The sequence below is a fragment of the Corythoichthys intestinalis genome, chromosome 19 (genome assembly GCF_030265065.1).
Source record: "Corythoichthys intestinalis isolate RoL2023-P3 chromosome 19, ASM3026506v1, whole genome shotgun sequence".
NCBI classification, from domain to species: Eukaryota; Metazoa; Chordata; class Actinopteri; order Syngnathiformes; family Syngnathidae; genus Corythoichthys; species Corythoichthys intestinalis.
Window position 1 is genome coordinate 1269899 of NC_080413.1, and position 15687 is coordinate 1285585.

Here is a 15687-nt window from a genome sequence, read left to right on the forward strand (position 1 = left end):
TGTTTGTATATTAAATATATTGTGGACAAATCAGTAGGGTCATAAGACTGTTATAAGAACGTCATAATTATGATATGACACTGTCATGAGCATTAATGAAGCCTATTGAAAGATGTCATTAGGTGTCATTCAGCAAATTTTGTAACTAACTCCATTTATGTCCACTCTGCATCTTTTACATGCAGTCAAAATAGACATCATTTGCCAGATGACACTTAATGACATCGATCATAAGCGTTTATAAATCCTCATGACAGTGTCATGTCATAATTATGACGGTCTTATGACAGTCTTATGACAGCACTGTCAAATAAAGTGTTACCCAAGTCTTAAATGATCTTTTCTCCCAATGGAGTTTGGTTAGGCGACGTACTTATTTCACCTTGTTGCTTTGAACTCGTTGGCTGCAATTGACAGCGATAGACGTCCAGTCTTTTTGGACTGGGATTGCTAGCAGCGATTGTTCAATTTGGCATGTATCACTGTCTATGGCAGTGACTGAGGCAAACCTTTAGGTCTTGAGCCTCATTAAAAATACTTTTGGTTTTTGTCTGTGTATATCACGTGAAAATGCTTAACACGCCCTTGCGTACAGACAATTACGACATCCACTGATCTGACCTTAGAGTGTAGAGTCTTTTATTAATCCTCACCAAGGAACAAGCAATCACATTAGCAGTACCTTTTTGGAGTGTCTCTATGATAAAAACAGACACGGAGTAACACTGATAACACACAGACACCCTCACGTTCTCATTCCAACACACACAAACATTCCAGTATCCTCCACCACCTCCACAAATGCACACGGAAACATAAACTCGCATTTGAATTGGTGATAAAGGCAACATTGTGATTTCTTTTGATTTGTTAGCATCACGTGCTTCAGATTCATTTTAAAAGAAGCATCTCGAGGGCTGCGAGGTGTCACCGATAAGGAGCATTTGCGCTCTTCCAAATATGGCGTCCTGACCGTCCAAGGTCACCGCTGCGACCTCGCCGCGTCTCCGTGGACGAATTTAGCATCCACCTTTTCTCCGTTTTCCTGCCTCGTCTCCTTACTTGGTGTGGTCGATGGTTTTAAAAGCGCGTCCCTTTGTCCCTCCGTCACAGTTTGATCTCGGTCTCTCAAAATCTGCTCTCAAAATGTCCGACGCGACGATGGGCGAGTTTGGTAAGGCGGCTCCCTACCTCAGGAAGTCAGACAAGGAGCGTCTGGAGGCTCAGACCAGGCCGTTCGACATTAAGACGGAATGTTTCGTGGTGGACGACAAGGTGGAGTACATGAAGGGGCAAATCCAAGGCAAAGAGGGCGGCGCGGTCCAGGTGAAGAAGGAAGACGGCACCACGGTGAGCGTGAAGGAGTCCGACGTCCATCCGCAGAATCCCCCTAAGTTCGATAAGATCGAAGACATGGCCATGTTCACCTTCCTCCACGAGCCGGCGGTGCTTTTCAATCTGAAGGAGCGCTACGCCGCCTGGATGATCTACACCTACTCCGGCCTGTTCTGCGTCACCGTTAACCCCTACAAGTGGCTGCCCGTGTACGACGCAGAGGTGGTGGCGGCTTACAGGGGAAAGAAGAGGACCGAAGCTCCCCCTCATATCTTCTCCATCTCCGACAACGCTTACCAGTACATGCTGACCGATCGGGAAAACCAGTCGGTCCTCATCACCGGAGAATCCGGTGCCGGCAAGACCGTCAACACCAAGAGAGTCATCCAGTACTTTGCCAGCATCGCCGCGGTGGGCGGGGCGGGCAAAAGGGACGCCAGCAAGGGGACGCTGGAGGATCAGATCATTCAGGCCAATCCGGCTCTGGAGGCTTTCGGCAACGCCAAAACACTGAGGAACGACAACTCGTCCCGCTTCGGAAAGTTCATCCGGATCCACTTCGGGACCAGCGGCAAGCTGTCGTCTGCCGACATCGAGACGTACCTGCTGGAGAAGTCCCGCGTCACCTTTCAGCTCAAAGCCGAGAGGAACTACCACATCTTCTACCAGATCCTCTCCAATCGGAAACCGGACCTGCTGGATCTGCTGCTGATCACCAACAACCCCTACGACTACTCCTACATCTCCCAGGGCGAGGTCACGGTGGCCTCTATCGACGACTCCGAGGAGCTGATGGCCACGGACAGCGCTTTCGACGTGCTGGGCTTCACCCCCGAGGAGAAGGCGGGCGTCTACAAGCTGACGGGCGCCATCATGCACTACGGCAACCTAAAGTTTAAGCAGAAGCAGCGGGAGGAGCAGGCCGAGCCCGACGGGACGGAGGCGGCCGATAAGTCGGCTTACCTGATGGGCCTCAACTCCGCCGATCTCATCAAGGGCCTGTGCCACCCCCGGGTGAAGGTGGGGAACGAGTACGTGACCAAAGGTCAGAGCGTAGACCAGGTCTACTACGCCATCGGCGCCCTGGCCAAGTCGGTCTACGAGAAAATGTTCAACTGGATGGTGGTCCGGATCAACCAGTCGCTGGACACCAAGCAGCACCGCCAGTACTTCATCGGCGTGCTGGACATTGCCGGCTTCGAGATCTTCGATTTCAACACCTTCGAGCAATTGTGCATCAACTTCACCAACGAGAAACTGCAGCAGTTTTTCAACCACCACATGTTCGTTCTGGAACAAGAGGAGTACAAGAAGGAGGGGATCGACTGGGAGTTCATCGACTTTGGCATGGACCTGCAGGCATGCATAGACCTCATAGAGAAACCGCTCGGGATCATGTCCATTCTGGAGGAAGAATGCATGTTCCCCAAAGCCAGCGACCAGACCTTCAAGTCCAAGCTCTACGACAATCATCTGGGCAAGAACAAAATGTTTGAGAAGCCCCGGGCCGCCAAGGGCAAAGCGGAGGCCCATTTCGCCCTGGTCCATTACGCCGGCACCGTGGACTACAACATCACAAACTGGCTGGTGAAGAACAAAGATCCGCTCAACGAAACGGTGGTGGGTCTCTACCAGAAGTCATCCCTCAAGCTTCTCAGTCAGTTGTTTTCCAGCTATGCGGGCGCCGACGGCGCAGACAAAGGCGGCAAAGGAGCCAAGAAGAAGGGGTCGTCCTTCCAGACAGTGTCGGCCCTTCACAGGGAGAACCTCAACAAGCTGATGACCAATCTGAAGACCACGCATCCGCACTTTGTGCGCTGCCTGATTCCCAACGAGCGAAAGACTCCGGGAGTAATGGACAACTGTCTGGTGATGCATCAGTTGCGGTGCAACGGCGTTCTGGAAGGCATCCGAATTTGCAGGAAGGGTTTCCCCAACCGCGTCCTCTACGGAGACTTCAAGCAGAGGTACCGAATCCTCAACGCTTCCGCCATTCCCGAGGGTCAGTTCATTGACAGCAAGAAGAGCGCAGAGAAGCTGCTCTCGTCCCTAGACATCGACCACACGCAGTACAAGTTCGGCCACACCAAAGTCTTTTTCAAAGCCGGCCTCCTGGGGACGCTGGAGGAGATGAGAGATGAGCAGCTCTCTCGGATTATTACCAGAATCCAGGCCAACGCTCGCGCACTCCTCATGAGGGCCCAGTTTGCCAAGCTAGTGGAGCGCAGGGACGCTCTCATGGTCGTCCAGTGGAACCTCCGCTCTTTCCTGAGCGTCAAGAACTGGCCGTGGATGAAGCTCTTCTTTAAGATCAAACCCCTGCTCAAGAGTGCAGAGTCCGAGAAGGAGATGGCCAACATGAAGGACGAGTTCAACAAGCTGAAGGAGGCTCTGGAGAAATCGGAAACGCGCCGCAAAGAAATGGAGGAGAAGATAGTGACTCTCCTTCAAGAGAAGAACGATTTGGCCCTTCAAATTCAGTCCGAGCAAGACACGCTCACCGATGCCGAGGAACGGTGCGAGCAGCTCATCAAGAGCAAAATTCAACTGGAGGCGAAGCTCAAGGAGATCAACGAGAGACTGGAGGACGAGGAGGAACTGAACGCCGACCTCACCGCCAAGAAACGCAAGCTGGAAGACGAGTGCTCCGAGTTGAAGAAAGACATTGACAACCTCGAGCTGACGTTGGCTAAAGTTGAGAAAGAGAAGCACGCCACAGAGAATAAAGTGAGGAACCTGACCGAAGAGATGGCCTCCCAGGACGAGAATATCCTGAAGCTGACCAAGGAGAAGAAAGCTCTGCAGGAGGCTCACCAGCAGACGCTGGATGACCTTCAGAGTGAGGAAGACAAAGCCAACGGCCTGAACAAATCCAAGGTCAAGCTGGAGCAGCAGGTGGACGACCTGGAGGGCTCCTTGGAACAGGAAAAGAAGCTCCGAATGGAGCTGGAGCGCTCCAAGAGGAAGCTGGAAGGGGACATCAAGCTAACACAGGAGAGCTTGATGGATTTAGAAAATGACAAGCAGCAGCTGGAGGAGAAGCTGAAGAAAAAGGACTTTGAGACAGCGCAGATTGCGTCCAGACTAGAGGACGAGCAAGTGGCCTCGGGGCAGCTTCAGAAGAAACTGAAGGAAAACCAGGCGAGAATCGAGGAACTGGAGGAGGAGCTGGACGCCGAGCGCGCGGGGCGAGCCAAAGTGGAGAAGCAGCGCTCCGACCTTTCCCGAGAGCTGGAAGACCTCAGCGAACGTCTGGAGGAGGCGGGCGGGGCATCTTCGGCGCAGGTGGAGCTCAACAAGAGGAGAGACGCCGAGTTCCTCAAGCTGCGTCGAGAGCTGGAGGAGTCCACCCTACGACATGAGGCTACATCCGCCGCGCTAAGGAAGAAGCACGCCGACAGCGTGGCTGAGCTGGGCGAGCAGATCGACAACCTCCAGCGGGTCAAGCAGAAACTCGAGAAAGAAAAAAGCGAGCTGAAGCTCGAGCTGGACGACTTGGCCTCCAGCGTGGAGAGCATGGCCAAGAACAAATCCAACGTGGAAAAGATCAGCCGATCAATGGAGGACGGCATGACGGAGTACAAGAGCAAGTACGAGGAGGCGCAACGCGCCGTCAACGACCTGACCACCCAGAGGGCTAAGCTCCTCGCCGAGAATGGCGAGTTGGGACGGCAGATGGAGGAGAAGGACTGCTTGATCTCGCAGCTCACCAGAGGTAAGAACTCGTACAACCAGCAGGTAGAAGACCTCCGCAGACAACTGGAGGAGGAGGTCAAGGCCAAGAACGCGCTGGCGCACGCCGTACAGTCGGCGCGCCACGACTGCGATCTCCTCCGAGAGCAGTTCGAAGAGGAGCAGGAAGCCAAGGCCGAGCTGCAAAGGGCGCTGTCCAAATCCAACGCCGAGGTCTCGGCATGGAGGAACAAGTACGAAACCGACGCTATCCAGAGAACCGAGGAGCTGGAGGAAGCCAAGAAGAAGCTGGTTCAGAGACTACAAGAGGCCGAGGAGGCCGTCGAAGCTGCCAATGCCAAATGTTCCTCGCTGGAGAAGACCAAGCACAGGCTCCAAAATGAGATCGAGGACCTCATGCTGGACCTGGAGAGGTCCAACGCTGCGTCTGCCTCGCTGGATAAAAAGCAACGGGCTTTTGACAAAGTCCTGGCAGAGTGGAAGCAAAAGTTTGAGGAGTCCCAGTGTGAGCTGGAGGCTTCCCAGAAGGAGGCGCGGACCCTCAGCACCGAACTCTTTAAACTGAAAAACGCGTACGAGGAATGCCTGGACCATCTGGAGACGGTGAAAAGAGAGAACAAGAACCTGCAGGAGGAAGTCTCTGACTTAAACGACCAGCTCGGAGAAGGTGGAAGGAGCGCTTGCGAACTGGAGAAGATGCGGAAGCAGCTGGAGCAAGAAAAGACGGAGCTGCAGTCGGCGTTGGAGGAGGCGGAAGGATCCCTGGAGCACGAAGAGAGCAAGATCCTACGAGCCCAGCTGGAGTTTAACCAAGCCAAAGCCGAACTGGAGCGGAAAGTGGCGGAGAAAGACGAGGAAATGGAGCAGGCCAAGAGAAACTACCAACGCGTGGTGGACTCGCTGCAGTCCTCTCTGGAGTCGGAGACCAGGAGCCGCAACGAAGCGCTGCGAGTGAAAAAGAAGATGGAGGGCGACCTCAACGAGATGGAGATCCAGCTAAGCCAGGCCAACAGGCAAGCGGCCGACGCCCAGAAACAACTCAAGAACCTCCAGGTCTTCTTGAAGGACGCCCAGTTGCAACTGGACGACACGCAGCACGGGAACGACGAACTGCGCGAGAACGTGGCCGTCCTAGAACGTCGGAACAACTTGATCCAGGCCGAGCTGGAGGAAGCGAGGGCCGCGCTGGAGCAGACGGAGCGAAGTCGCAAGCTGGCCGAGCAGGAACTGAGCGACTCGGCCGAGCGCGCGCAGCTCCTGCACACTCAGAACACCGGCTTGATCAACCAGAAGAAGAAGCAGGAGGCCGACATCCTCCACCTGCAGAACGAAATGGAGGAGGCGCTCCAGGAGAATCGCAACGCCGAGGAAAAGGCCAAGAAGGCGATCACCGACGCGGCCATGATGGCCGAAGAGCTGAAGAAGGAGCAGGACACCAGCGCCCACCTGGAGCGCATGAAGAAAAACATGGAACAGACCATCAAAGACCTCCAGCACCGCCTGGACGAGGCCGAGCAGATCGCTATGAAAGGCGGCAAGAAACAGCTCCAGAAACTGGAGCTTCGCATCAAAGACCTGGAGAACGAGCTGGAGGCGGAGCAGCGCAGAGGAATCGAGTCCCTCAAGGGCGTGCGCAAGTACGAGCGGCGCATGAAGGAGCTGGCCTACCAGACCGAGGAAGACCGCAAAAACGTGGCAAGACTCCAGGACCTGGTGGACAAGCTGCAGCTCAAAGTCAAAGCCTACAAACGCGCCGCCGAGGAGGCCGAGGAGGCGGCCGGCGCCAACCTGGCCAAAGTGCGTAAGCTGCAACACGAGCTGGAAGAAGCGCAGGAGAGAGCCGACGCGGCCGAGACGCAGGTCAACAAGCTGAGGGCAAAGACCAGAGACGGGGGCGCCAAGAAGAACCTGGACGACTGAACGTGCTAGCATGCTAACATGTGTTTTGCATTCAAGCTAATCTTTTGTTGTTTTCTTCTTGATATGGCTTATTTTTGTTTTTCACCGAGATGGCAAAATCACCAACAGTACTAGTTATGGCTTGATATCAATATGCTAATAAATGTTCAGTTAGCACTTACAGTTAGCGCGGCTTCTGAAAATCTCACAAAGGACGTTGTACTGCTTTTCACAATTAAATCCAATTGAATTTACCAGTGAGTTAGCACAATTTCTTGCCTGTTCTCTTCAAAATAAGATTTAACTCATTGAACTCACTGGCTGTCGTTTGGATTGGATGTCGCTAAAAGATATCGTCCAAAATGGATTGGACGTCCATCACCGTCAATGGCAGTCAACTAGTTCATAGAAAAAAAAAATGTTTTGTAATACTTGAATATCTGAATCCATGAGTCTGAATCCTCTTCAAAGAACAAAGACTTGTTTTATTAACTTTTTTTTATTCTATGTAATACATTTGTTATGTATATTTATAGTTAAATTAAAATTTAAAAATGATTATCCTTATTCATATTTACTCTATTTTTTATTGGGGGCCAGAACCAGAATTTATGACAGTTTTTTCATTGGTTTTTTTTTTCATTTTAATTAACTTATTTTTATTAACATGTTATTGAAATTTCAATTTAGTCCTTAAAAAATAATAAAATAGATGAATAAAACAATAATGTTTAAAAAATACAATAATGTTCACAATGAAAAAAATATTCATTTCGAGGGTATTAATTTATGAATTTATGTATTCTTTAAGAAAAAAAAATAATAATAAAATTCTGTTATTTCAAATAGTAAAAAAAAAAAAAAGTTCAAGTTCCGCTCTAAGACCCTAATTTGGTCAAATTTTAAAATGGTCCTATATGGCATAAAACACAGACAAGGCTGAAAAAGCAGTTTCTGCTCTTGCACCCCTCTTTAAAATAAACGGCTGTATTTTAAGCCAAAAGAACTGTTGTGTTTGATAGAACAATATGTCTATATGCTGCCATAGCAGTTTCATGGCGCATGAAGCCCTTGAACTATTTTTGATTTGTCCGTTATACCCTGGAGACTCCCATTTACAGACACCACGCAACCGCTTTCGTTTCAACCCAGCCATAAAACAGGTAATTAATTATATTTATTATTCAAAATGTCTGTCGTTTTTAGCTTTGAATCATTAATTGATGTCTCATTTTTCGTTTTAAAAAAAGACCTTATAAAATTATTCACTGGCATATTTTAAACTTTTAAACAAATTGCGTCAGAATGAAAAAAATACTGTCTGTGAATAGGTCACGGATATCTACCCCATAACTACTTGCTTAATTGACTTTTTTTTTTTTTTTTGGTTACTGTCGCATTTTCCCCGATGTTTTAGATGATAAATAATCAATCCAGACAAAGAAAAATGGGGGGGGGGGGGGACGTTTAAATGGGTAAATATTTGAAAAAGAAAATCTCGACCACCCCTTGATGTCTGCGATATCTGCATTGCGACCCTTGTTATATTACCGTGTTTCACCCATAAAATCCTCAAAAAGTTTGGCTGTGGCCTTTCACAGCTGTATTTTGACACTTGGCGATACACGCTACACAGAATTTTTGGTTTGAAACGAGGTAATTGCGCGATAATATTTCGTTAAAATCAGGGTGTCTCTCACCTCCAGTTAGGGTTTTGCTGTTTGAAAAAAAAAATTTAAACGCCACCCGGTTCAAAACTTTTCTTCACCCAGAAAATTGAGATTTTCAGCTTTCCAATGATGTATCACACATGCATATGGTGGAAAACACTCAGGTGACTTGAAGTTCTGCTCTGAGACCCCCAATTTGGCCAAATTTAAAAGTTGTCCTATATGCATGTGTGATACCTCATTGGAAAGCTTAACATCTCAATTTTCTAGGGGATGAAAAATTTTAAACACGAGGGCATTTAAAAAAAAATCTTTAAACAGCAAAACCCTAACTGAAGGTGAGAGCACGCGAGTGCATAATTAAAGACGCCATGATTTTAACGAGACGTTATCGCGGATTTACCTTGTTTCGATCCAAAAACTCCATGTAGCATGTATCATCGAGTGTCAAGACACAGATGTGAATGGCCACAGCCGGATTTTGGGGGGATTTTATGGGTGAACCATGGTCATATAACAAGGGTCGCAAAGCAGGAATTGCAGACATCAGGGAGTGGTCGAGATTTTTCATATATTTACTAGGGCTGTCAAAATTATCGCGTTAACGGGCGGTAATTTTTTAAATTAATCACGTTAAGATATTTGACGCAATTAACGCACATGCCCCGCTCAAACAGACTAAACTGACAGTACAGTGTAATAATGTCCGCTTGTTATTTGTTTTTTGGTGTTTTGTCGCTCTCTGGTGGCGCTTGGGTGCGAATGATTTTATGGGTTTCAGCACCATGAGCAGTGTGTAATTATTGACATCAACAATGGTGAGCTACTAGTTTATTTTTTTGATTGAAAATTTTACAAATTTTATTAAAACGAAAACATTAAGAGGGGTTTTAATATAAAATTTGTATAACTTGTACTGACATTTTTCATAAAGAACTACAAGTCTTTCTATCGATGGATCGCTTTAACACAGTGTTAATAATGTTAATGCCATCTTGTTGATTTATTATCATAATAAACAAATACAGTACTTGTGTACCGTATGTTGAATGTATATATCCGTCTTGTGTTTTATCATTCCATTCCAACAATAATTTACAGATAAATATGGCATATTTTATAGATGGTTTGAATTGCGATTAATTACGATTAATTAATTTTTAAGCTGTAATTAACTCGATTAAAAATTTTAATCGTTTGACAGCTCTAATATTTACCCTTTTAAATGTTTCTTTCTATCAAATTTTCTTTGTTTGGATCGATTATTTATTATCTAACATATCGGGGAAAATGCGACAGTAAAAAAATAATAAAATGGAGCCATAGTTATGAGGTAGATATCCGTTACTTATTTACAGTCACCATTTATTTTCATTGTGATGCAATTTGTTTAAAAGTTTACAATATGCGAGTGAATCATTTTTTTTAAGTCTTTTTTTTTTTTTTTTTTTAAAGAAATATTAGACATCGATTAATTATTCTAAGGTAAAAATGACATTTTGAACAATAAATATAATTACTTACGTTTTTTTATGGCTGGGTTGAAACAAAAGCGGGTGCGCGACGTCTGTAAACGGGGGTTTTCAGGGTAAAACGGACTAATTAAAAATAGTTCGGGGGCTTCATGCGCCATGAATCTGCTATGGCAGCATATGGACATATTGTTCTATCAAACACAACAGTTATTTTGGCTTAAAATACAGCAGTTTATTTTAAAGAAGGGTGTTGGAGCAGAAACTGCTTTATCAGTCTTGTCTGTGTTTTCCGCCATATAGGACAATTTTAAAATTTGGCCAAATTGGGGTCTTAGAGTGGAACTTGAAGTCACTTGAGTATTTTCCGCCATATACTGTAAATAGAGAGATGTTTGCCATTAATTGCGTTAGTCCAATCAATTTGAAGTCGGCGGGTCTAAGCGTGACAAACTCAATTCAAATCACAGCAGAAGGATGATTGGACATCAAGGGTTCATGTCAGATATTGATGACATCATCACCACGTCACACAGGCACTCCGTTTAAAAAGAAACACACAGATAGTGCTTTAGCATGTTTTTTTATTCTGTAATGGTTGTCTTCACATGGATTTAATAAGGAAGCCGCTAAAGGTGGTGAGTCGGCTCTGGTCGAAGACGCTCTTGTTGGCCCACAAGGTGACCCACAGCTTGTCTCCCGCTTCCAGGACCAGGGGCATCCCGTTGCTGACGCCGCTGACCGTGCCCTTAGTGTCGTAGACGGCGAACATGTTCTCCCCGTTCTTGATCACCGCCGCGTTCATGCTCCCCGAGCTCCCCACGTTGGCGTTCAGGAGGATGAAGTAGAGACCTCTGACGGGGGCTGTGAAGATACCTTTTCGGGCGGAAGGAGACGGTGGTCGCATTTTGGGGTTCCCGCTCGTGTGGTATCGGCCAATTCCAAATTCTTTGAATACTAAATGACTGCATACTCACTTGAATGTGACATCGTCAACACTGCTTAGCTCATCCGTGGTGCTAGACGTCCAATCCATTTGAAGCGGAGGGTTGGCAGCCAATGAACACTGGCTGCCAACCCTCCCGCTTCAAATGGATTGGACGTCTACTAGTGGTAAACAAGCGACAAACTCATTTCAAATGACGACAGAAGCACGAAAAAGATCTTTCATGGCCCCTACCAACATGGCCGCCCTGAGGCAACATTCTCATCCAAGTCAATGCAGTGATATTAAAAAAGGGAAATGATTGGACACCACACGATTGGTCACTCCTTTTCTTGATGGCAGAGTGACCAGACCAGTAATTTGGTTTATATGTATATTTAGCCGTTTTTGGTGGGAATATGTGTTTGGACCATTTGTTAGGCGCATTTGTTTAAAAAAAAAAAAAAAAAAAAGTAAAAATTTATTAGCATTTAAGCTGGCGGACTTTTGCTATGTAAGTTAGTCAAAGTGGTGTTGTAATGGTTTGTTTTGAAAGTGTTTGAAATTTGTTTCTAATTGATTTGGGTGCCCTCTAGTGGTAACGGTGACTATAACATAACTCATTTCACATGGTTGAATCCATCTGCTCCCTGTTAAGACCAACATAAGCTAGGTTTTTGTTTAGCTAATGTTTTTTTAACGCATTCGTAATTTAGTTCATAGGTATATTTAGCTGCTTTTTTTTTTTGTGGGAATATTTGTTTGGACCATATGTTAAGCACATTGTTGGAAAAAAATATAAGCATTTTATAGAATTTAAGCTAGTGGACTTTTGCAATGTAAGTTAGCCAAAGTGGTGTTTTAATGGTTTGTTTTGAAAGTGTTTGCATTTAGTTTTATTGATTTGGGTGGGTACACTGTCCTCTAGTGGCAACTGAATGAATATAACATAACTCATTTGACATGGCTAAATCCAGCTGATCCCTGTTAAGATCAACATAAGTTTTTGTTTGAGTTAGTTTGTTTTTTTTAAAGCATTTGTAATTTAATTTATTGGTATATTTAGCTGTTTTTATGTGGCAATATGTGCGTGAACCATTTGTTAAGAGCATTGTAAAAAATGCAATAAAAATTAGCATTTTATAGCATTTAAGCTAGCGGAATTTTAGCCAATTGTCCTCATTTATTTATCCGGTTTGAAGCTCAACTGAGGTATATTGATTTTTTATGTTCCTTATCCGATTACTCCATTATTCGAACTAATTAGTTCATCGATTAATTGACAACTAAAATAATCGATTGCTGCAGTTCTAGTTCCAAACCGTATGAACTTTGAACACCAGGAAATGTTTTTTTTTCTTCCCCTGACTGAAGTAGTGGGAACCTCTTCCCGATTTTCATCCTTTGTTGAGCACCCTCAGGGATAGACCAGCTATATGGCAGTTTATAATCGGTGCCGTGGATTTCACGGAGGTGAGGCCGAGTACCTACCTGTGTTGGCGTCGTAGCCGTTCCCCAAGTTGGTGATCACTCTCTTGAAGATCAGGGTAGTGTCTGTGTTGAAGGGACCCAGGTGGGTCCACTCCGTCGTGGTGACCAGCGCCGCCGCAAAGGACACCGGCGCTTTGGCTACACGGGCAAACCACAAAGAGCAATGTCAACTGTTTCTTACCGATCCGTAACAATGAACTTAACCGACCTGCTTCAACGGCGTCCTTCTCCAGCTTCTCCACACGCGCTGACAGCTGGTACAGGAGCACGTTTGTGTCCCGTTCTGGCTGGTCGACGAAAAACAGCTGAGCCCGGAGCCCGCCGACGGCGCAGGCGATTAGCAAAGCCGTTGTGAGGGTGAAACGCGAGAACACCATCTTTAAAATGACGCCGTGACAGATTCTCGCCGTTATTTGAACACTTGAACTTTGTTTGGGCTAGATGTCCCGGCAAAGTTTGTTCAAAACATGGACTTTGTTCACAATCATTTGCAGACAAACATTGGCGAGCCTCACCAAAATGTTTGCTAGCACCTTCAGTAGCACGCAAGAGGGAATAGCCAGCTAGCTGTATGTTATTAGGCCAATGTACCACCCGTGGAAATGCAATTCATTAAGTCTGTCCTCTTTATTTTGTAACATTTCTCTCAGTTGTGCTGCTTGGCGAAGGTCTTTTTTTTTCTGGTCCAATCAGACTTCAGCTCCCCCTTTTTGCTATGTCAATAGAGTTGTCCGATAATGACCTTTTAACTAATATTGTCCAACTCCAAAAATCCGATACAGACATGCGGTCGTGGACTTAACATAGTATGGCTAAGGGCCCAAATACACCAGACGCATGATCGTTGCGGTTCTGGTAAAAAATAGCGCCGGAGCCAATCCGTTCCCATTATATCCTATTGTTCAACGTATACCGGCCGCGCCAGTGCTCCGGATTGCCCGCGGACTATCTCGGATGGTAGGCTATTTTCTATTTTTGCCGGACACGCATCCGACAAAATGGGCGGAGCTGGGCCTGGACGTAACAGCCCAGTTGCTTATTCACGGTTTAAACACCAGCAAACATGGACGAAGAACGTTTCATCATGGAGGTGGAAAGTCACAAAGTGATATACGATGCAGCAGATTGTTATCATAAGGACAGCATTGAAAGGGAATCTGCAAGGTGTCCTATTATGTGTGTTTTTCTGGCAATGATATCAAACACACGACGTGCTGACAACTTTGAGCGGAAAAACAAAAAAAGCAGTGTATCTGAAAGTGGCTCCACTGCAGAAATTCTCGTGCCCGGCGCACACACAATGTCGGTTTGTATACAGAGTCGAGGGGGAAAAGTACGAAAGAGAATAAAGAGACACCCACGAGTTTCGACCTGGTGGTCTATTCAAGACGTTTCTCTTTCTTTCCTACATTTTACTTGACTTTTCATAGAAAACCCAACAGTTTGCGCAGGGCACAGGAATCTGAAATGTTGAGACACCAATTCCAAGTACGCTGTTTTTAGTTCATGTAGTATATAATTCCCTATCCATTTTATAAATATTACAGATTATTTAGCAGTTGTTTATAACATTTTCAAAGTATCGGATCGGCAAAAAAATATCTGGCTTGCCTTTTTTTAATATATATATATTCTAGTTAAATCGTTTTCTCATTGTATGTAACATTACAAATATAATATATTACACTCATCCAGAGTCTTTAGGATTAGTGTAGGGTTATTACAAATATCCAATTAATGGCGGCAATTAATCTGAAAATAAATATGTCACGTTAAATTATGTATCATTATTGAAGAAGCAGAGAAGGTATATACATTGATAGCACGACGCACAGTCATGGTTTTACTTCCCATCATGGTTCCACTCCCATCATGCATTGGGGCATGCCGCTATCATTTATTGAAAGCTCAACAAATACACTAGATGGCAAAATTTAGTCACAATACACAAAGTCACAAGTCTTTCTATCCATAATGGTTTCACTTCCCATCATGCATTGGGTCATGCCTGCAGTATAATTTAGTTACAATACACAAAGTCACAAGTCTTTCTATCCGTGGATCCCTCTCACAGAAAGAATGTTAATAATGTAAATGCCATCTTGAGGATTTATTGTCATAATAAACAAATACAGTACTTATGTACTGTATGTTGAATGTACAGTATATATTCGTCCGAGTTTTATTCATTTTTATCTTAATGAATTGCCAAAATGTATATGATCGGTAAAAATTATCGGGAATGATTGGAATTGAATCGAGAGCAAAAAAAAAAGCAATCAGATCGGGTAATATCGGGATCGGCAGATACTCAAACTAAAACGATCGGGATCGGATCGGGAGCAAAAAAACATGATCGGAACAAACCTATTTATAACAGCTCTATCAGATGTTATGTGCCATAAATTTTAAATGTGCACAAAGATATAAACCCACCGACACAACCAAGGGCATAATAGGGCCCCGCCCCCTTACCCCCCCACACACGGAGCCCTGATCTCAACATGATTCCATCAATCTGGAATTAAGAGACAGACATAACTTGAATATCAATATGCAAAGAAAAAATGTGCTCTCTCTCTGCTTCTCTGATGAGTATAGACTCCGTGTGTTTTTCGTTGTTTTAAAAGGCACATTATAGCGCGCGATCACGTGACCGCTCACGAGGGAACGGAGTTGGCGGACCGCAGCCGTGCGCAGCCGGTATGATTTGCCTGTTTGTGGCGTACTGCGTGGCACGCAGTAAACACTGAACTGGACCAGAACCGCAACGATCATGCATCTGGTGTATTTGGGCCCTAATTGTATCGTGATGCCCCATTGGATGCTTCAATCATGATCAATGTAACAACTTTAATGTTTTCCAAATAAACATTCTGTGAAAAATAAGAGAAAAACTTGAAGTTATGGAAAAAAGTGCCTATATGCGCCGCTATATTTAGTTTAATTCATCATTTTTCAATCATTTGTTGTACATTTTTGAACCAGGAATTCAAATTATCTGCTGACATAACAAAACCAAAGAATCTTAGTTTAGAAACATCTAATGGTCAACAAGCATAACTGCTATGCTAAGCTGTGACCAGCCCTTGTACAAAGGCAGAAGGCTTTTACATTCACTTTGAAGACCACATGCATATTGGACCAAAACCGATGTTAGTATTAGATTTAAGATCTTGAACCCGAACCCGACCCGACCTGA

At 45.4% G+C, this 15687-nt stretch overlaps 2 protein-coding genes across 2 annotated transcripts; one reads left to right on the top strand and one right to left on the bottom strand.

Moving 5' to 3' along the window:
• Positions 1 to 1124: 1124 nt before the first annotated feature.
• LOC130907628 (myosin-6) lies at positions 1125 to 7181 on the top strand. Its single transcript, XM_057822925.1, has one exon. The coding sequence runs from the start codon at positions 1147 to 1149 to the stop codon at positions 6946 to 6948; it is 5802 nt and encodes a 1933-aa protein (XP_057678908.1). The 5' UTR covers positions 1125 to 1146; the 3' UTR covers positions 6949 to 7181.
• A 3455-nt stretch (positions 7182 to 10636) lies between these two features.
• LOC130907849 (complement C1q tumor necrosis factor-related protein 3-like) lies at positions 10637 to 13044 on the bottom strand. The gene is made up of 3 exons (XM_057823334.1): positions 12694 to 13044; positions 12486 to 12623; positions 10637 to 10945 (listed from the first exon to the last, which is right to left on the bottom strand). Exons 1-3 carry the CDS (start codon positions 12860 to 12862, stop codon positions 10674 to 10676), a joined length of 579 nt encoding a protein of 192 aa, XP_057679317.1. The 5' UTR covers positions 12863 to 13044; the 3' UTR covers positions 10637 to 10673.
• Between the last annotated feature and the right edge of the window lie 2643 nt (positions 13045 to 15687).